The 20,575-nt window shown below is 50.0% G+C and overlaps 1 protein-coding gene across 1 annotated transcript in view; it reads left to right on the top strand.

Annotated features, from left to right (window-relative positions):
• The window catches only part of ZCCHC24 (zinc finger CCHC-type containing 24), a 66,009-nt gene that overhangs the window by 7,593 nt on the left and 37,841 nt on the right, over positions 1–20,575 (top strand). Inside the window, exon 2 of the mRNA XM_047762784.1 lies at positions 4,918–5,118. Coding sequence (XP_047618740.1) covers positions 4,918–5,118 — 201 coding nt within the window. The remainder of the gene's footprint in view (positions 1–4,917; positions 5,119–20,575) is intronic.

The following is a 20,575-nucleotide window of genomic DNA, read 5'->3' as shown; positions in this document are numbered from 1 at the left end:
TGATGAAAGAACCCCCACAGAGCTAGGGACTAAGGCCAGAGGGTTCCTCCTCCAGCGCTGTCTCATGCCGGGGGCAGCAGGACTCAGCATTTGCTTCTGCCAGACCTCCTAGGACACTGCCCTTCCCTGCAGTGCTGCTCCCGCCTCTGTCTGCTGTCCCTTCTGTCTTCTTGCACCTGTCTCTTCTGCCTGTAGGCTGCCCTTGGATGCTTCTGCCCACCTGCCTTGACTCCTGCCTAACCCCTCCCACTGTGCCCTCTTTTTGTCCGGGGGGAACCCAGCTTGTCAAGCTGAGTCAGCCCTGGAAATCTTTACCTCTGTGTCCCAGATCTCTCAGCAGAACCACCAACCCCAGGGCCCAAAACCTTCATGCAGCCCAGAGAAGCTGGTGCCTCATCTTGCCAGGACTAAGAGGCTTGGAAGTATGACGTTGCAGGGCCTCAGTGCCAAGGAGAATGGTCCACACCTAGTGTTTTCCTACAGCTCCCCTTCTTGTCAAGGAAGCTGAGCTTTGAAGGCTGAGTGGGGCCTGAAATACAAGAGGCTGGTAGATCTGGGTGTGAATCTTCTGTCAGTCATGTGCTGACTGTGTTACCTTGGGCAAGTTACTCAGCCTCTCTGAGCCTCAGTTTCTAGTTCTATACTCTAGGACCAATAATGCCCATCCAAATAGTGTTCCTGCCAGGTATAAGAGACTGAGAAAGGGAAAGGATCCAGTCAAGTATCTGATCCAAGTAGGATCAGAAGAAACTTTAGTGTCTTCCCGTCTAACTTTCTCCAATAGCCAAGCCAGAACCTTGGAGAAGTTCCAGCAATGGACAGGAATCCGATTCTTTGTTCCCCACATGTGGCATGAGGATCCCACGCTTCCTGCTAGCTGCTGGGGTCGCTGACGCAGGGAGGAAGGAGGGGTGGTCTCTTCCCCCAGGCTGGTGATTTGGGCCTAGATGGCCCAGAGCCACACGCTAGCAGGGCTGCCCTCACCCACTGCCCAGAGCAGCTAAATCCTGGGTGACAACACCCTCCAACTTAGTCCATGGGAACTCGGAGACCCTGACCTAAATCCTTCGAGGTGTGAGGGCATCCATACCCTCATCTGTCAGGTGGAGCACCTTCCTGCCTGTGATTATCCGCATGCCAGACGGTCATGGGCATAGGGAGCAGCAGAAACATTCTGGTTCTTAGGACAAGGGAGGGTTGCAGAATCTTTGCCTTTGGGGATAGCCAGGCTTGTGAACAGATGAGGGGCATCACTGTGTAAAGAAATTAGAGAGGGACTTCAGAGCTGCTACAGGCAAGGGCCAGGGAGCCACGGGGTGGTCCCCATCACAGCCTATAGCACAGGTCAAGGCCAAGAGGTCTCAGAGGCTGCTGAAGGGGGCTGGGGCCTTAGAAGCACCCGAACCCCCTGTGCTTTTCACACCATCCCTTGGAGCCCAGGCCTGAGCAAGAGGAAGGGATGGATTCAAGGCCGCAGCACTAGAATTTTAGAGCCAGGTCAAGAGCCAGGTCCTGGAGGGCTTTGGACCCAGTGGACATCCCCGGGGGGTGGACAGCAAGTGCAAAATTGGAGGGAGAAGAGCCAAGGGGCGCAGGCTGGCTGTTGCAGAGTTAGAGGCTGACTGGTGAAGGGAAGCCCTGCCCAGCCTTGCCCTCCAGCTACAGATGGCAGGCCTTGGGAGAGGTGGTACTCCCTTGATTCAAGTGCCCTCTGGGTGCCAGGATCCAGGGGTGTCTTTCAGTACCTAGGTGTCTGAAACTTAAAAAAGCAGGACTGCAAGGATCATCAAGTGTGCCCTTCTTCCCTGCTCCATGTTCCATTTTGCATGTGGGAAATCCAAGAGGCCAGGCCCCAGTTCCACAGACAGAGGGGAGGGAGCTCTGTGTGTCCAGGTCTCTGCTCCATCCAATCCCCACAAGCCTTGGAAACCACGGCTGGGAGACCAACTCACCTTTCGCCTCCATGGCTCGAGGAGCTCCTCAGGGTTTCGGAGAGGAAGCGGCTTGCTGCCCCACCCGCCCTTCCAGCCAGCCAGCGAGCAGGACTCCTGGCCTGTAGACCTGGCTCTGTGCCCTGGTCTGTGCCCCTGGGGCTCGCTGGGCCTCAGTTTCTCTATTGTAGCTTTCGAGAGTGAGGTCGGTCGGCTGACTGCCCTGTCCTTTCATCCTTTCGTGGTGTCGTCTTGAATTGGGGGTGGGGGAAGGGAGCAGGAGCAGCCGGGGGGCCGGGCCAGAGCAGACTGAATGGGGAGAGGCAGTGAGCTCTGGCCCCGCTTCTCGGACCTGCAGCTGCCTGTGTGACTCTCCTGAGGGACAAAGCTGTGACCCTCTGAGGTGGTGGTGGGGATCAAGCTGTCAGGGTGAGGACAGGCTGCTCCGAGGCCTCTGGCGGTCCTGGGATACCCACGGGCTGCCCATGGGCAGGGGTGTGTGGCCACAAGACCTGGGAGAGGTTTTTCAGGGTGTAATTAGTGCACTTTCTGGCACCCACCAAACTTCCCCTTCCTCTTGACAATCTGCTGCCAAAACAGCCCTGATTCCTGTAGACTTGCTTACATCTTATGCAGGGGGAAAAAAAAAAAAAAAAGGCAAGAAAGAAAGAAAGAAAAGAGAAAAATAAGAGGGTTGTTATTTGTGAAATTGCATTTCCCAGCCATGAGGGTGAGTCACACCCTTTGGAGCTTCAAGTTTCTTGTTTGGATGAACTTTTCTCTGGGAGGCTGGGGCCACAGTGCCCTCCTCCAGACCAGTTTGATTGGGGAGAGACCCTGATGGTTGGAACGTCCAGGTGCTTCCAAGGCCAGGTTGGGCTGAGCAGGTTGTACCCGAGCTGCCCCGAGGGAGCTTTAAAATGCAGAATTAGGCCTTGGGGGAAGGGGGAATGTGGAGTTAGTATTTAATGGAGATTGCATTTCAGTTTGGAATGATGAAAAATTGCTAGAGATGGATGGTGGCGATGGTTGTACAATAATAACGGGAATGCACTTAATGCCACTGAACTGCACACTTAAAAATCATTAAAAGGATAGGTCTTATGTAATTATATCTTACCACGATGAAATAATGCCGATGCCAGGCCCTCAGTCCCAGGTGGCTACTTTGGTAGGTCTGAGGTAGAGCCCAGAAAACTATTTGTTCAAAGTTTCCCAGGTCATTTAATACAAGTTTGGATAAACTCGTTTAATCTGTAAAATGGGAACAATGACTCATAGGGCTGTGGTGAGCATCAACTCTCTTAATACACGTAACATTCCCAGTGCCTGGGACCTCGTAAGAGCTCAGTATATGGTGCTCTTATTTAATCCTATTTCCTTTCAGACCCTCCTCACGCCCCTTAAGGTTGTCCAGTCTTGACTGACTTACCTCCAGGGATGGGTGAGCCCTCTCTGGATGGATCCGTCTTCTGGGGCCATCTGAGAGCTGAAGTGGCTGCCCTCAGACTGGATGCAGGTCTGTGGGATTTTGCGCAGGCCCTGGGTTTCTCAGTAGCGTGGTAGAGCAGAGCTGATCATTAAAGCCTTTGCCTTCCGTGCCTGGTCACTGCAGGCTGACTGTGTGTTAGGCCTGAGCTGCCCTGGATGTGATGTATCTTGTCTTTCCTTCCAGATTCCAGGCCGTGAGGGAACAGAGGCTCAGAGGGGTAAAGGGCTGGCCTAGTGTCACATAGAAATGTCTCCAGGGAGCCAAGAAGAGGAAGGGAGAGTGCCAGCCCCCCAGAGTCAGGAGGCTGGGGGGTGGGATCTGTCCTGGTTGGAGGAAGGGTGTCTGATCCCTTTGGGTCAGTTTTCAGCTCACCTCCCTCCCCACACTGAGAGGACACAGAAAGAACTGTCCCCACAGAAAGAACTGGGGATCCTGGGTCAGAAACTTGAGGCAGCTTCCTTTTGGGGGTTCTCCCCTGTGAGCCTGGGGACCCCCCAAGAACAAGGCCAGGGTATCTCTCCAAGGTTCCCCAAGGTCTGTAATTCCCTGCTGGATTCTTGGGCACCTGCGCTGGGGAAAGGTATGCCCAAACCCTGTGCCTAGGTTTGTCAGTGGGCCCCTGGGGAAGCTGCCTCTTTCTAGCCTGAGCCTGGCCCTGGGAGAGGGGGCCCACAGACGTTCCCTGCCGGCCTCACTGCAGGCCCCACCTTTGCTAAATTCCAGTGTGCCTGGCCGCTCAGAGCCCGTGACTCCTATAAATAGAGGCTGTATACACCAGGAGGGGGCCTGGGCCGTGTCTGCTTTGAAGCCAGGCAAGACATCTGGTTCCTGTCAACTGGAGGTGGGAGAGGTGAGAGAGGTGGGCCGCTTCCTCCCCGGGCTTCCAGGGGGCTGGCCTGGGCTGGCCCGAGGGCTCCCCGGACACAGTGTGCACAGGCCTCGGGCTGCAGGAGACCAGGCAAAATGCTGGGCTTCAGTCTCTTCTTCTGGACTCTGCAACCATGCTGGGAGCTGATGTCTAAAGCCACTCCCCTGGGACGTGGCAGAGGCCCAGCTCTCACAGGTTGCTCTTTGTCGGGCTTCTTCCCTCCTGGCAGTGTCTAAAGAACCGGTGATCAGCACCATTGACTGAGGGCTTCCTCAGTGCCAGGTGGGAAATCAAGTGCTTCACATTTGTAACCTCTTGTTAGCCTCCTAGAAACCCTTGTAGGTAGCTGTCATTATTCCCACTTACCAGATGGGGCCATGGAGGCCCTGAGTGTTAACTGGCTTGTCCATGGACAAGAGTTAGGATTTGAATGCAGACCCCAGGAAGCCAGAGCCTGCAGGTGACTAAAAGGTCATTATGAATTTGTGCATGTGTGTGTGTGTGTGTGTGTGTGTGTGCGCGCGCGCGCACGTGCACGTACGGGCCTGTGGAAGTTCCCACGAAGCCACGTTTGCAAACAAGTGTAGCCAGGCCTCTGGAGCCCTCACAACCTCTGTCCCCTGCAGGCGCTGAGCAGCAGTGTGTACAAGAGTGCCTCTCCCTATGGCTCCCTCAACAACATTGCCGACGGCCTCAGCTCCCTCACAGAGCACTTCTCTGACCTGACCCTCACCTCCGAGACCCGCAAGCCCAGCAAGCGGCCCCCACCCAACTACCTGTGCCACCTGTGCTTCAACAAAGGACACTACATTAAGGACTGCCCCCAGGTAAGGCAGCCCGGCCCCCTACTGACCTGTGGACCAGCCTCCATGGGTAGAGCAGACAGAGCAGCCCCCGGGGTTTCTTCCATGAGGGCGTGGCCCCCTGGCCACGGGTCTCCACCTTTCTGTCCTCTGTGGTTTTTCTGAGGCAAGGCTGGCTGGTGTGGAGGGGACAGAGCCCCAGGTTGGGCCTGCACTGGTTTGAGAGTAGACTGGGTGGGGGACCCCAGAATGCGGTTCTGGGCCTTGGAGTCCCCACCAGTTTTCCTGCCAAGGTGGGTCCTATTACGGTGGGGCAGAAGGGGGCTGGCAGCCTCCTCACAGCTCTCCCTAGAGCCCATCACCTCACACTCACAGGGAAGGAATGCAGGCTCTGGGCCAGGAATCCAGATGTGCACCCCCTCCCCCAGACTCCACCTCTGCCTCCTCTGCAGCAGCACTTGGGCCTCAGCCTGCTGCCTGTGGGAGAGGGGAGGGCCCTGTCCCTCACCTGTGCCCTCAGGACGGGTCTGGGTGAAAGCCTCAGGCACCACGGGCTGGGCATCACTCCCTTGGGGTGGTAAGGGGGCCAGGAAATCAAAGGGGTCGTGAGCAGCTGCTTAAACAGGGCTCCACCATCACGGGGTGGGGCTCCTGGGGCAGACCCCACTCCCCAGATGACCCCTGACTCTCTGACAGACATGGCTTTGGAATCCTGGCGAGAGAGGTTAACAGTTGTTCTAAATGTGGTATGAGATTATCAGTGACTTTTTTTCCCTATTATTTTTTCATACTTTCCACTGTTTGTATAATGTGGTACTACTTTTCTTTTATACATGTAATGGAAATGGAATCCTGGAAACTCAGAAAATCCGTGTAGCCTTGCCCTCCAGATGTTGGCAGTGAGGGCGTGGCTGGGCAGGGCTGGGTCCCTCCAGGACCAGTGGGAGGCTGAGGTGCCCTTGTTAGTCTCTGCTCTTCTCAGAAATGGCTGTGCCAGGTTTTAGGTCCCTCAAGTATAACCAGCCACAGCCACATCAGTGTCGCCCAGAGCTTGTTAGAAATGCAGAATCTCAGGCCAACCCAGAGTTATGTTCTAGGAAGATCCCCAGTGATTCAGCTAGTGATCTCAGCCTCTCCCCACTCCTGGTCGAGAGGCCCACCCCAGATGCTGCATAATGGGAAGCTGACCCACTGAGAGCTGGCTGTCCTCCCGATCCGCACTCCCCTGCACCCAGTCCACCCTCAATATACGCAGTAAGCAAGGGACCCCTTGGCACAAGGAGATCCTGGAAAAGGGTGAGACTCCTACCCCCCAGGGAAACTTCCAGGAGGAGGTGGACCTGAGTGGTGCTGGCAGGTTGATGGGACTAGGGTAACCAGTATCCAAAGGCAGTGAGGAGTTCCTGTCGTGGCTCAGTGGTTAATGACCCCAACGAGTATCCGTGAGGACGTGGGTTCGATCCCTGGCCTTGCTCAGTGGATGAAGGATCTGGCGTTGCCGTGAACTGTGGTGTAGGTCACAGAGGCGGCTTGGATCCTATGCTGCTGTGGCTGTGGCGTAGGCCGGCAGCTGTAGCTCCAGTTCGACCCCTAGCCTGGGAATCTCCATATGCCACGGGTCCTGCCCTAAAAAGACAAAAGATAAAAAATGAACAAACAAAAAAGCAAAGGCAGTGGAGAATGAAACAGAGGCAGTGGGATGGTGACGGTGAGTGTGAGTGTCTGTGCACACGCTGCCCTCTGCCACATGGGGCCAGAGCTCTTCTGAATGTGGGCAGAGGGGCCCTGACCTGAGTGCCTCTGGCTTTCTAGCAGGGTGCTAACCCCGCTCCTTCCTTTATATGGGTTACACAGAGTGTTCACTTATCTTGTGCAGGGCTTTCAACTCTGTGGCGGAAGTAGGAGTAACAGCTCCGTTTCACAGTTGAAGAAACAGAGTCTCAGAGAGGTGATGTTCCGAGGGGAGGGCAGAACACCCGTGAACCTCGGTGTTCTTTGCTTCCTTGAGCACGCAGGCTGCTCCAGGCTGAGACCCGTGGTCTGTGGAGCCTCAGTTTCTCCCTTGAGCTGGTCGAGTTCCTCTTCCAGCCCCATCTCCAACCTGATTCCCTCTGGAATTCCTGCAGGCTCAAGGATCTCCCTCCATCCATCACAAGGTTCATAGGCTGAAAAATGAGCCTAGTGAAAACGGACACAGGGGGTTGCTGGGAGGACTCAGTGAAGTTATGCATGACAAGTGCTCAGCACAATGCCTGGCACACAGTAAGCACTCAGTAACTGTTGGCTACTATTAGTTTTTGTCTCCTTGGCGTCACAAGGCAGAATGCACTTGCCCGGCTAGGTATGTTGGCTGGCTGGAATATAATTGGTTGCTCCACAGTCCTCACCTGACCACAAGCCCCAGGGGCAGGCGCTGAACTAGATTCATCTCCGTATCCTCTGCCAGCCCCAGGTACTGTGCAGTGTAGCAGGTGCTCCGTACAAGTCTTCCTGAATGAAGGAATGGGTGGAAACCTTTGTTTCATAGGAACTATTACATAAGAGCTTAGCATATATAATATTTAAAAGTGGAATGCTTGTTTTAGGTAACAGCTTTAATGAGATTTAATTCACATACAAATCATTTAACCATTTACAACACACAAGTTGATGATTTTAGTTGGTGATGGTGGCATGATGGAGCCATGCAACCATCACCACAATCAAAGAATATTTTTTGTCACCTCAAAAAGAAACCTTACACTCATTAGCTATCACCCTCTGATCCTCCATCCCTAATACCTTCTAATCTGCTTTCTGTCTCTGTAGATTTGCCTATTCTGGGCATTTCATATAAAAAGACACCTATAATATGTGGTTTTTTATCACTTGATTGTTACATTAGTGTATTGTTTTCAAGGTTCATCCATGTAGTAGCACTTATCAGTTCCATGATTTGTTCCATCCTGTTTTATTTTCTGGAAAAGTTTGTAAAGAATTAATTTTTTTTTTTGGTCTTTTTTTTTTTTTGCTATTTCTTGGGCCGCTCCCGCGGCATATGGAGGTTCCCAGGCTAGGGGTCGAATCGGAGCTGTAGCCGCCGGCCTACGCCAGAGCCACAGCAACGCGGGATCCGAGCCGAGTCTGCAACCTACACCACAGCTCATGGCAACGCCGGATCGTTAACCCACTGAGCAAGGGCAGGGACCGAACCCGCAACCTCATGGTTCCTAGTCGGATTCTTTAACCACTGTGCCACAACGGGAACTCCAAGAATTAATATTGATTCTTCTTTAAATGTTTAGCAAGTTCCTTGGTGGCCTAGCATTTAAGAATCTGGTATTATACTGCTGTGACTCAGGTCACTGCTGTGGCTCGGGTTCTATCCCTGGCCTGGGAACTTCTACAATCTGTGGGCACGGCTGAAAAAAAATGTTTAGTAGAATTCACCTGTGAAGCCCTTTGCGTTTGGGCTTTTTTTGCTGGGTAGATTTTTTTTTATAATTATTTATTGAATCTCTTTGTTATGAGTCTATTCAGATTTCCTATTTCTTCTTGAGTCAGTTTCTATAGTTTGTGTATTTTTAGAATTTGTCTATTTCATCAAGTAACCTAATTTATTGGCATACAATTATTCATAATGTTCTCTCATAATCCCTTTAATTTCTGTAAGGTTGGAATAATCCCCCTGTTTTGGGTCTGATTCTTATAATTCGAGTTTTTTCTTGTTTTTTCTTGGTCATTCTAGCTCAAAGGTTTGTCGATTTTGTTGTACTTTTCAAAGAATCAACTTTTTTTAAAAATTTTATTATTTATTTATTTTTTTCCACTGTACAGCATGGGGACCAAGTTACACATACATGTATACATAATTTTTCCTCCCATTGTCATGTTGTGATGTAAGTATCTAGACATAGTTCTCAGGGCTACATAGCAGGATCTCATTGGTAATCCTTTCCAAGAGCAATAGTTTGCATCCTTAAACCCCAAGCTCCTGATCCCTCCCACTGCCCCCCCCCCCGCCCCCGGGCAACCACAAGTCTATTCTCCAAGTCCATGATTTTCTTTTCTGTGGAAAGGTTCATTTGTGCTATATATTAGATTCCAGTTATAAGTGATATCATATGGCATTTCAAAGAACCGCCTTTTGTGTACATGATTTCCTATATTGTTTTTCTTCTTATTTCATTACTTTCTACTCTAATCTTTTAAAAAATTGTGATGAAATACACAAAACCTAAAATTTACTGTCTTAACCATTTTTAAGTGTGCCCAGTTCAATGGCATTAAGTACATTCAGTTGTTTTGCAACCATCACCATCGTCCATCCACAGGACTCCTTTTATCTTGCAAAACTGAAACTCTGTACCCATTAAGCAATAATTCCCTCTCCTCCCCTCCCCCAGCCCTTGGCAACCATCATTCTGCTTTCTGTCTCTAAGAATTTCCCTACTCCATGTACCTCATATAAATGGAATCATGCAATATTTGTCCTTTTGTGACTGGCTTATTTCACTTAGCATAATGTCTTCAAGTTTCCTTCATGTTGTAGCATGTGTTGCAATTTCCTTCCTTTTTAAAGACTGAATAATATTCCCATGCGTGTGTGTGTGTGTGTGTGTGTGTGTGTGTGTGTGTGTATTGTTTCCTCCTTTGGCTATTATGAGTAATGCTGCTATGAACATGAGTGTACAAATATCTCTTTGAATCCTTGCTTTCAATTCTTCCATCTAATCTTTATTATTTCCTTTCTTCATCTTGCTTTATGTTTGGTCGGCTCTTCTTTTTCTAGTTTCTTGAGGTAGAAGGTTAGGATACTGATTGTACATCTTTCTTTTTTATTAATGCAGATGTTTACAGCTATACATTTTCCTGAATTGCATCCCATATGCTTTGTTTTGATATGTTGATCTTCATTTTCATTTATCACAAGGTGTTTTCTGATTTCCTTTGTGATTTCTTCTTAAGACCCACTGGTTATTTGGCAGTGTGTTCTTTAAAACCCACATTATTTGTGAGTTTCTCAAATGTCTTTTTTTAGTGATTTCTAGAATTATTCCATTGTGGTTGGAAAACATACTTTGTATTATTTCAGCCCTTCTAAATGTATTGTAGTCTGTTTCGTAGCCTGGAGTTTGGGCTATCCTGGAGAATGATTCATGTGCACTTGGGAAGAATGTATTCTGCTATTGTTGGGTGGAGTGTTCTATAGATGTCTGTCAGGTCTAGTTGGTTTATAGTGTTGTTCATGTCTTCTGAATCCTTGGTGATATTCTGCCTAGTTCTTCTATCCGTTATCGTAAATAGGGTATTGAAATCTCTACTATTGTTGAATTGATGATTTTTTCTTTAGTCCTGTCAGTTTTTGCTGCATGTATTTTGGGGCTCTGTTATTAGGTACATCTGTGTTTATAACTGTTGAATTTTCCTGGTGGGTCAATCGTTTCATCATTATAAAATGTCCCTATTTGTCTCTATTAGCATATTTTGTTTGAAATTACTGTAGGCTGCTTTCTTATGCTTGCTGTTTACATGATATATCTTCTATCCTTTCACTTTCAATCTATTCATATCTTTGAATCTAAGTATGTTATTTAGATAGCATGCAGTTAGATCTTGGTTTAGTTTTTATTCAATCTGACAGCCCCTGCTTTTTGTTTGGGTTGCTTGATCCATTCTCACTATTGATAATGCTGTTGTTAATGCTCTTCTCATATATGCTATTATTAATATAGTTGGATTTAGGCTTGCCATTTTACTTTTTGTTTTTGAAATTGCTCATGTCCTTTTTGTTTCTTTATTCCTCCTTCACTGCTTCCTTTGGCGTGGTGATTTTCTTTCTTTCTTTTTTCTTTTTTTGTTTTTTGCTTTTTTAGGGCTGAACCCACAGCGTATGGAGGTTCCCAGGCCAGGAGTTAAATCAGAGCTGTAGCCGCTGGCCTACACCACAGCCACAGCAACGCAGAGATCTGAGCCACATTTGCCACCTACTCCACAGCTCATGGCAATGCTGGATCCTTAACCCACTGAGTGAGCCCAGAGATTGAACCTGTGTCCTCATGCATACTAGTCAGGTTCGTTTTTGCTGAGCCATGACGGGAACTCCAGTGGTGATTTTCTAATGTAACATTTTAATTTATTTAATTATTTTTTTCACTATTCTTTTTAGCTATTGCCTTAGCGGTTGCTCTAGGGCTTATCTATACCTCTTAACTCATCAGTATCTACTTCATATTTATATTTACTCCAATGAGATTTAGAAATGTTATTCCTATATAGATGTATTCTTTGTAGGGCTTTTCCCTGTTCTTGTAGCATTATTATTATACATATTACATCTGTGTATATTACAAACTCAGCAATACTTGTTATAATTATTACTTTCTTTAATTTTATCTGTTTTAGAGCAGCTGGAAGAAGAAATGAGAGCAGTTATACATTCATAGCTTTTGTCATATTAGCCTTCGTATTTCACATTTCCAGTTCTCATCATTTGTTCCTATGAGTTCAAGTTACCACCTGGTGTGATTTCCTTAGCCCAAGACAGATTTTCTCCCACAACACTTCCTTTTTGCTGTTATTGGCAAAAAGACTACATTTCTGTATGTTTTAGGACAAACAATACAATTATATAATGTTATTTTATAAATTGCTTTTTTAAATCAGCTAAGAGAAGAAACATGCACTTATACTGTCTTTTACAGTTACCTTATCACCTTGTCAGTGTTCCTTATTTTTTTTATGTACGTTTACATTACTCTCTGGGATCACTTGCATTCAGCCTGAAGAAATTCCTTCCATATTTCTTGACAGATGGATGTGCCAGCAATGAATTCTGTTTTTGTTTATCTGGGAATGTCTTTGTCTCACTTTTGCTTTTTTAAAGATTGCTTTGCTGGGTATAGAATGCTTGGCTGACAGATGTTTACTTTGAGCACATGACTATGTTACCCTACCACCCTCTGGCCTCCATCGTTCCTAATGAGAAGTCAGTTGTTTGTATCGTTGGAAAACATTGTATGTTATATGTCATTTTTCTCTTGCTGCTTTCAAGATTTTCTCCTTGTTTTAGCTTTCAGCTGTTTTACTATGGTGTGTCTATTCGTGGATCTCTTCGTATTTATCCTACTTGGGATCTATTTGAGTTGCTTGGATGTATTGATTAAAGTTCTTAATCAGATTTGGAAAGTTTTCAGCCATTATTTCTTTGAATAATGTTTCTACTCCTTTCTCTCCTTTTGTGGAATGACTTTTAAATGGTCTAAATGCTTTTAAAATCTTAAATGGTCTAACGGGGAGTGGAATGTGCAGAACTCTAGGCCAACTCTGCTGGTCCTGAAGCTGCCCAAGGAGCCCCAGGCTCTAAAGAAGGTAACATGCACTGCCAATGGCCCAGGTAGTGGGATTCAGAAACCAGAGGATGGTAACCTATTAATTGATTCCTTTCCAACCTTAAGGGTTGAGAAGTGTGTCCAGAGTTCAGCTCAGACTTACGGAACTTCTCATAGTTACCAGGCACAGTGCAGGAGAATTTGGCACTACAGAAAGATGGGGTGCCCCCAAAGCAGAGGCAGGAAGTGCTAGAGACAAATTCCCAATAGCAGTGCAAAGCAGCCCCTCTTCGTGGGGTGAGGCTTGTGCCTGGGCCAGGGTTCCTCTGCAGCCAGTGTCACCACTGGCCCAAGAAGACTGGGCCTCAAGAACATCCACCACTTAGCTTTTGAAAAACCAGAGTTCCTGGTGCTATCCCCACACAGTCCATCCACCCCTGCCAGCTGTCAATTCAAGGATAATGATAATATTAACAGCAATAGTGAGAGTCTCTAAGTATTGAGTTTACCACTGAGCTTAGCATGTAATATGCATTAGCTCATTTAATTGTCTCAAAAACCCTATCAGGTCCATTGTTAGATGATAAAACTGAGGCCCAGAGAAGTTAGGTGACTTTCCTAAGGTCACAGAGCAAGTGAACAGCAAAGCTGGAATTGGAACTCAAGCCTTCCTGATTCAAGAGCCCATGCTTTTTGAATTAGATTCTACTATCAGCTTTAGCATCTAGACTTTGATCTCCACCATCATTCTCAGAAAGTCAGGGTTCTCTAAAAAGATAGGCTGCTGGAATTAAAGAAGGATAAAGACAATACTGGCAAAAGTCATATTAGGCCTGGTCTAACCAAGTTGTTGTGTCTGGTAGATTCCACCACTGGTCCAGCCCCAGGGTATTTGCTGCCCCCCTTGTAGTCAAGGAGACTAGGGGTGGGCTGGGGCTGCCAGATCCGGTGACTGAGAAACCCTAGGTGGCTGTAGGGGAGTCATGATACTCTGTTGGGGCTGCCTGCAGGGTCACCTGTGCCTCTCACGTTGGCTTCTGCACAACAATATGGCACAAATTGCTCTAAGCCAGCCACACTTGTCCACATGGTGTGTGATTGTGGGGCCCTTGATTCAGTGCCACATCTGTGCCCAGGACACACAATCTGTCCAGGACAGAGACGGGCCCAGCACTCAGTATAATCACCCAGTTCTTCCTGAGCTCCTACTATGTGTCAGGCCTGTGCTAGATAAAGCCTGACCTCTGTCCTCAGTGGGACAGAGTGGACAACAAGAGCACTATTGGCCGTTCAGGCCTAGAGATGAGGTTGGCAGTGAGCAATTAGCTCTGCCCGGGGCTTCATGGGAGGCTGCAGAAAGGAGGAGCCTGGGCCCGGGGCAGGGAAGGCTTCCAAGCAAGTGTGTAAATAGTGGGGGTTAGGTTTCCGGGAACCACGAGCCCTTGGCGATGGCTGGCACTCTGGGTGCCTGAGGGGAGGAGCGGGAGGTGTGGCTGCAGCAGGTGGTGAAGGACCTGTGTGCCAGCCTGCACAAACTTGGACTTTATCTGGAGGGCAAGGAGAAGCCATCCAAGGGTTTTAGGTGACATGCTCAGATTGGCATTTTGAAAGATCATGCTGGTGGCAGTTTGTAGGCCAAGCTGGAGGAGGCAAGACTGCAGACGAAACCAGTCCAGGAACGTGGATATATGATAAGACCAGACATAAGGCAAGGGTGAGTGAAAGTCGGAGGTGAGGGGACACATTCTAGACATGATGAGAAAGTAGCATCTATGGGACATGGGGACCAGGCAGGTGAGTGGAGAGGGATAAGGTATTAAGAAGGGTAACAGATCCCTGAATTAGCCACCGGGGCCAATGGGGTGCCACTACCTGGGGTACAAATACACCTGCCTGAGAAGGTAGTCTCTTCTTCATTTATTCATGCAGCAAATATTTATTGAACACCTACTATGTGCTTGGCATAGTAGAACTTGAGGATGCCACAGTCAACAAACCAGGAAGGGTTCCCACTCTCTTGGTACTTATACTTATGGTGAAGTCAAACAATAAACACAAGTCAATAAGAAAATAAGAAGATATGAGAGGGCAAGAAGTGCCCTGCAGAGCATGAGTGCTTTGACCGAGTGCCAGGCCACCTTCTCCAGGAGAAGCAGCAGGCGCAGCACCGAGAGCCCACAATTCTTTTAGGGGCCCACAAAAAATGTTGTAATTTTCATTTATTTTAAAACCAGAAGGAAAAAATGAGTGTAATAATAATGAGCATGTAATAATGAATGCAGCCTGGGTAATATTTATCTTTGTATCAATACAGTCATAAAATAAAATAGAATGTTAAATCACTTTTTATGGAGGAGGCGGCCCATAAGTCCTAATATGGTCCTGAAGAGAGTCTAGGGCTGCTTTAGGTTGGACATAAACTGCGGACCTCTCTGATGGATAATAGGCTCTGAAACTTTCAGATATTACTTTTCCTCTAAAGTTCAGAAAGGATTGAGGGTCCCTATGCCAACAGTAAGGACCCCGATGTTAGTGAAGGGACATCTTGTTGAGGTCAAAGGAAACAGCTTCAAATTTATATCTCAAAAACCAGAGTTCAAGTTCCTCCTCTACTATTTACCAGCTGTGCAACCTTGGACAAGTCACTTAACTTCTCTGGGCTGCCCTTCCTCCTCTCCAAAATAGCTCTGCAATTTTAGGTCAGTGCAAGGTTCCCTTTCCTTGGTGGCCCACTCAGCACCTCTGTGGGAATAGAGACTGAAGTGTAGATGGGGGCAGTATATCCAAGACCCTGGGTCCTTCCCCTAAGCCCTCTGTCACCCTTCATGATGGTCAGGCCCAGCCAATCCCAGCTGGCAGCCACCCGGCAGGCACTGAGCTGAGAGCAGGAATTCTTGAAGCCCTAGCCTCACCACTCCCAAGATATTCTGGGGCTGGTTACTCCTTCGAGGGAGGTCTGAGGGGTGTGCCTCCCCTGTCCAGCTAAGGACCGGGCACTGTGAGGGGTCCGGGGAGGGCCTGAGCCCAGGGGAGCTGCCATTCCTGAGTCAGCATGCCCAGGGCTGCTAATGAAATCCAGATGTGAGACAGAAAACAATCATTGCCCCCACCCATCTGGCAGTTCGGGTTTCTTGGAGATTGCAAAAGAAGAAGAAAAATAGAGCAGGGAATGAATTGAGTCCTAGAACAGCTGAAACCTTAGAGGGGGGAATGTGAATTGTTTCGGAGGCTTGCTGAGGGAGGGGCAGGAGGCCAGGGGAAAGTGGAGGCTGGCCCAGGTCCCCTCCCTCCCTGCCTGGTCTCTGCAGTTCTTGGACCCCAGCTTTTGCACCTCTCCCCAGGCCAGAGCATTCTGGTCCCTATGGGGTATCCAAAGAAGGCAGGGAAGGAAGTTACCGTCGTGGCTCAGTGGTTAATGAACCTGACTAGTATCCATGAGGTTGTGGGTTCGATCCCCGGCCTCACTCAGTGGGTTAAGGATCTGGCACTGCTGTCAGCTGTGGTATAGGTCACAGATGTGGCTCAGAATCCACGTTGCTATGGCTGTGGCTGTGGCTGGTAGCTAAGCTCCGTTTCGACCCCTAGCCTGGGAACCTCCATATGCCTCAGGTGTGGTCCTAAAAAGACAAAAGACAAAAAAAAAAAAAAAAAAAGGGAGGGTCATGGCCTCTAGCCCATGTCTGACCCCTGCCTGGGGTTTCCAACCCCTCATTGCAGCCCTGACCTCCCTGCAGGCCTGGGTTTCCTCTGGGGCCAGAGTGGCTGAACCTGGGGTAGGAACAGGCAGAGAGGGACTCAGGGGGAATGCAGGATGTCCTCTGCAGAACCTTGGGCCAGGGAGCATTGATTAGTTCAGAGCCATCAAGCACTGGTCAGAGCCATCAATGCACTGGTGGGGAACCTGAGGTTTTTCTCATGGTGCTGGGCCAGGACTACAAAAGTTATGAAAGATGAATAGAGCGAGGAAGGGAAGGAGGGAGGGAAAAGGTAGAAGAAAGGAAGGGAAGGAGGGGGAAGATAAAAAGGAAATGGAGGAAAAACAGCATCATTATATGATTCCAGTGAGGAAGGGCCTGGCCCAGGGCAGGTGGCCTGCATTCCACATAGCAGGCATCATTGCGGGGGCTTCCTCCGAATCCTGGGGCCTGGGCTGTGATATTCCAGTGTTTGGCACACAACCTGGGATGCCATGAGTGCTCAGAGAATGTCAGCTGGGACAGGTGTTGATGGGGATGGTGTGGTGCCTGCTGCTTGGGGTCTGTGCTGATTTTGAGGTGCCCCCCACCCCAATCCCTGTGTGGCGTCTTTCCTCCTCCCTTTCTGAGGCCCTCTTCACCTTGTGGTGTGGTGCTTCCCATTGCAGCCTTGAAGCCACCCCCCATCACTGCCTTGTACTAGCTGTGTGCTTTTGGGAAAATTGATTAAAGGCCTCTAAGCCTTGGCTTCCCCCTTTGTAAAGAGAAGGCAATAAAGACCTAGCCCCTGGGATGTTGTGAAGATAAATGAGTTATTTTATCTGAAGTGCTCAGCAGAGAGTGGGCACCTCACGTACACTGTATTTGCTGTCGTGACTGCGTAAATGACCATCGTTGCTGTTATGCCTCAGCTCAGCTGTTCCACACTAGTTGGAGAAGTTCCAGAGATTTAAGAAAGCATTTCAGGGCTATAGGGTCCTCGGAGGGGGCTTTTGTCCTCCCAGGCCACTCTCATCCCACAGGACAGGCTGCCTCTGGGATGGGCTACAGGGAGACCAGTGATGAGGCTGGGCTTTCTTGGGAGCCTTGGGAAGGGGGCTGGGAAAGGCTCTGATGACTTTGGGTCATGCAGGGTGGCTTGAAGGATGGGAAGTTAGGAACTGGGTGCTGGAGGCTCCCCTCTGCCCAGGGAGGGTGCTGTGGAAGGAGGGACAATGAGCCATGGCTAGAAGGTGCTCCGTGCCACCTGTGGGCTTCCAGCTCTCCTCTGGCCAGGCAGAGAGTTGGACCCGCCAAGTGCTTGCCCTGGCTGAGACAAGTGGGAGCAGCTGTCAGGGGGATGAAGGGCAGGGCGTGGGGGCTCACGGAGCAGCCATTTTTACATCCTTCCTGCTGTCCCAAGCCTGGCAGGAAAGAGTCTGAGAGGGCCAGTTTCACATCCTCAGATGCCATTTCTTCTTTTAAATGGACCACAGATGGTGACTCGGGGCCCCTAGGAATCTCGCCATGTCAATTGGCCTTACGTTCTCAATCTTCTGCCTCTGGGCTCTGAGGGACAAGGATGTCAGCAGAGTCTGGAAGCCAGAACCTGTCCCTGGTCCTTTAAACACCTGCAAAACCTAGTGGGTGGAGGGTTGGAGCAGAGCAATTGCATCCTTGGGCTGACTAGCTCCCCTGTGTCACCTCCTCCAGGAAGACTTCTCTGATTTCCCCCTTTCCTCCAAGCTCAAAGGGACTGCCCTCCTCTGAACACTAGGAGGACCTTATTCATTCATCACTTACTCAATTCCTCATCTGCCCTTGGCCTCCTGTGTGTCAAGCTCTTGGCCTGTGCCTCTTATCCAGCTTGTTTTCCTCTTAAAATAACTCAAGGTGGCTCTGCAGGCCCTTTGGAAGGTTCTATGTGGGTCATCCCTTGGTCCCCTCAGCCTCAGTGGGGACAGGAGGGTGCAGGGCAGCCAAGTCTCACTGAGCTGGGCTCAGAGCTCACTTCTGCCCTTCCCCAGCTGTGTCTTTGTGTGCATTGCACCCCGTCGCCCAGGCATCTGTGACATGGACTCACCCACTTGTAGGGGATCTGTGGGAAATGGGTGGGAAGGCAGCTGATACAGTGCCTGGCATCCGACAAGTGCTCGGTCAATGGCAGCTCTTGTTAGTAGTACTTGCTAGGTTGCTGGGCCTGCCTGAGCCTTACTTGCGCTCATTTGTAAGCCAGCCTCACGAGTGGCTTTGCAGGGTTAACATGAGTGGATGAGAGGCCGCCTGGGACGGCACGGGCCCTGAAGCCTCCTCTTTCTTTTCCCTGCCTCACCCCAGCCAGGCTGCTTAACCACACACGCAGGTGCATAGTGCACCCTGGGCCCTTCACCCTCTGCGCCTCTGCTCATGCCAGGCCCCACCCTCTCCCCACCATCTGCTCCTGCAGTGCCCTCGCCTAACAGCGTTCTTCCCTCCTTCCTTGCAAAGCCCAGCTTGAACCCACCTCCCTGGAGCTACCTTCCCTGGCCATCCCAGGCCCACCTCTGGAACCCCACTTTTCACCACCTGCACCCCCTTCCCAGGACCTAGTTCTAAGGCCTTCAATGGCGTCTCTTCTCACCTGTCCTGCCCCCTCACCTTGTCCCTGGAGGACAGGGGATTCCCCCTCATTGCATGGCTCTGCTCCGCTCTGCCCCAGCCCTGGTTCTAGAGTGTGGCCCCAGCCTGGGCCCCAGGACATGGTCCTGGCTGTTAGCCATTTGAGTTCTCCTGGGCCTGGGTCTGTCTGTCAAACTTCTTCTCCCACTTCGTCTTTCCCTGCCTTCCTTCTTTCTTTTTTATTTTGTAGCAAAGTAGCACAGAGAAGTTAAGCAGCTTGCCCTTGGTCCCACAGCTGATTAGGACCAGGCCAAGTCTGTTTGACCCCAGGATCCAGCATTTCCCACGGGTCCTCTCTACCCTCAAGAACAGACCCATCCACTGGGGCACGCCGTGTACCTGCTGTGATCTGGCCCAGGCAGAAATCAGGCTGCTGAAGAGAGCATTCCCCTCCTGCTTTCCTCCCTGCCTGTACCCCCACACTTCCCTGGCTTTGGCCAAGGAGGGAGGCTTTATGCCAGAGCTGAGTGTCTGTCATCCCACAGGTTGAGGAGATGGTGGGGGGGGGGTGTCCCCAGGGTGGTGAGCACGATGACAAGGGATAAAAGCCCTCTGAACCCCAAACTCCCCTGCTGTTTGCTGGGGACTGTGAAACTTAGACCCGTGGTCTCCTCTTCCCGCAGGCCTTCTGAGCCCTCCCATCCACAGGTCCCTCCCTCCTCTGAGTTCCCAAAGGACCCTCGCACAGCTTATTATCTTTGTCTTCTCTTTTGACCATGATCTGGGGCGGCGGGGGAGGATGGAAGCCCATAAAATTACTAGCACAGCGCCTGGCACATAGCGGGTGCTGCTTCAATACTGTGCCCCCAGCATCTGCCATGGCACCTGCCGCAGAGCTGGGCTGTCACATGGAGGTGGTATTAACAGTACAGGAGCTGACACTCAGGGGGAGCATTCGCTGTGTCCCAGACTCTGCTCTAAGCACTTTACACGTATTGACTCATTTAGTCCTCACACCAGCCCTCTGTGGGCTCTTATTATCCCCATTGCAGAAAGAAAGAAAATGAGGCACAGAGACAGTAAGTGACCGACCCAGATCCAATCCCAGGCAGTCTTGCTTCAGAGGCTGTGCTGTCATGAACCTGTGAGGGAGGAAGAGAGAGATGAACAAGGCTCAGGTGGGAGGTAGAGAAGGAAAGGAAGGCAGCTGGTAAATGTGGGCTGAGCACCCTCCAGGTACCAGGGACCGTGCTGAGTCTTGGCACGTTATCTCAGTCCTCAGAGATGTCAAGGAATTCTCCCAGCCTTACCACATAGGAGCTAAGGGCAGAGCGCAGATTTAAGCCCCGTTAGCCTGGTTCTATAGCTTGGTCGATTCCTAACCTAACTGAGGCCCTTAGGAGCCAGATTGGTGGCCAGCACAGTTCACGGAGGGCCCCCTGGAGACCCCTGGGAGGCCTCAGGGCACAGGAGCCAGCCTCTATCTCCAGGCCTGCACAGTTGAGTGGAAGGCAGGATGGAGAGTCCCTGGGTCAGGCCACCCATTGCCAGGGTGTGTGTGGTTCTAGCAGGAGTTTAGAGGAGGTACTGTATCCAGGTGGGTGACCTTGAACAAGTCCCTCGCCCTTGCTGCATCTCAGTTTCCCCTTCTGTGTGGTGAACCCTCAGGGCTGCTGTGTGGATCTCATGGGCTACCAGAGCTGGGAAGGAATTGCAAGCCAAATCGAACAAAAGTAAAGGGTTCTTATAAAAAAAGATTTTTATTTCTGAACATCTAGGCTTGCTTCTCAAAGTGTGGTCCTTGGCCCAGTAATAGCAGCAGCCTCAGGAGCTTATCGGAAATGCAGAATGCCCTATCCCGACCTGCCAAATCAGATTCGGCATTTTCACAAGCTCTTG

Source organism: Phacochoerus africanus, chromosome 15 (assembly GCF_016906955.1).
Source record: "Phacochoerus africanus isolate WHEZ1 chromosome 15, ROS_Pafr_v1, whole genome shotgun sequence".
In the NCBI taxonomy this organism is placed as follows: Eukaryota; Metazoa; Chordata; class Mammalia; order Artiodactyla; family Suidae; genus Phacochoerus; species Phacochoerus africanus.
Note: the sequence above shows the minus strand (reverse complement) of the source record. Positions and strands in the feature narration are given on the sequence as shown.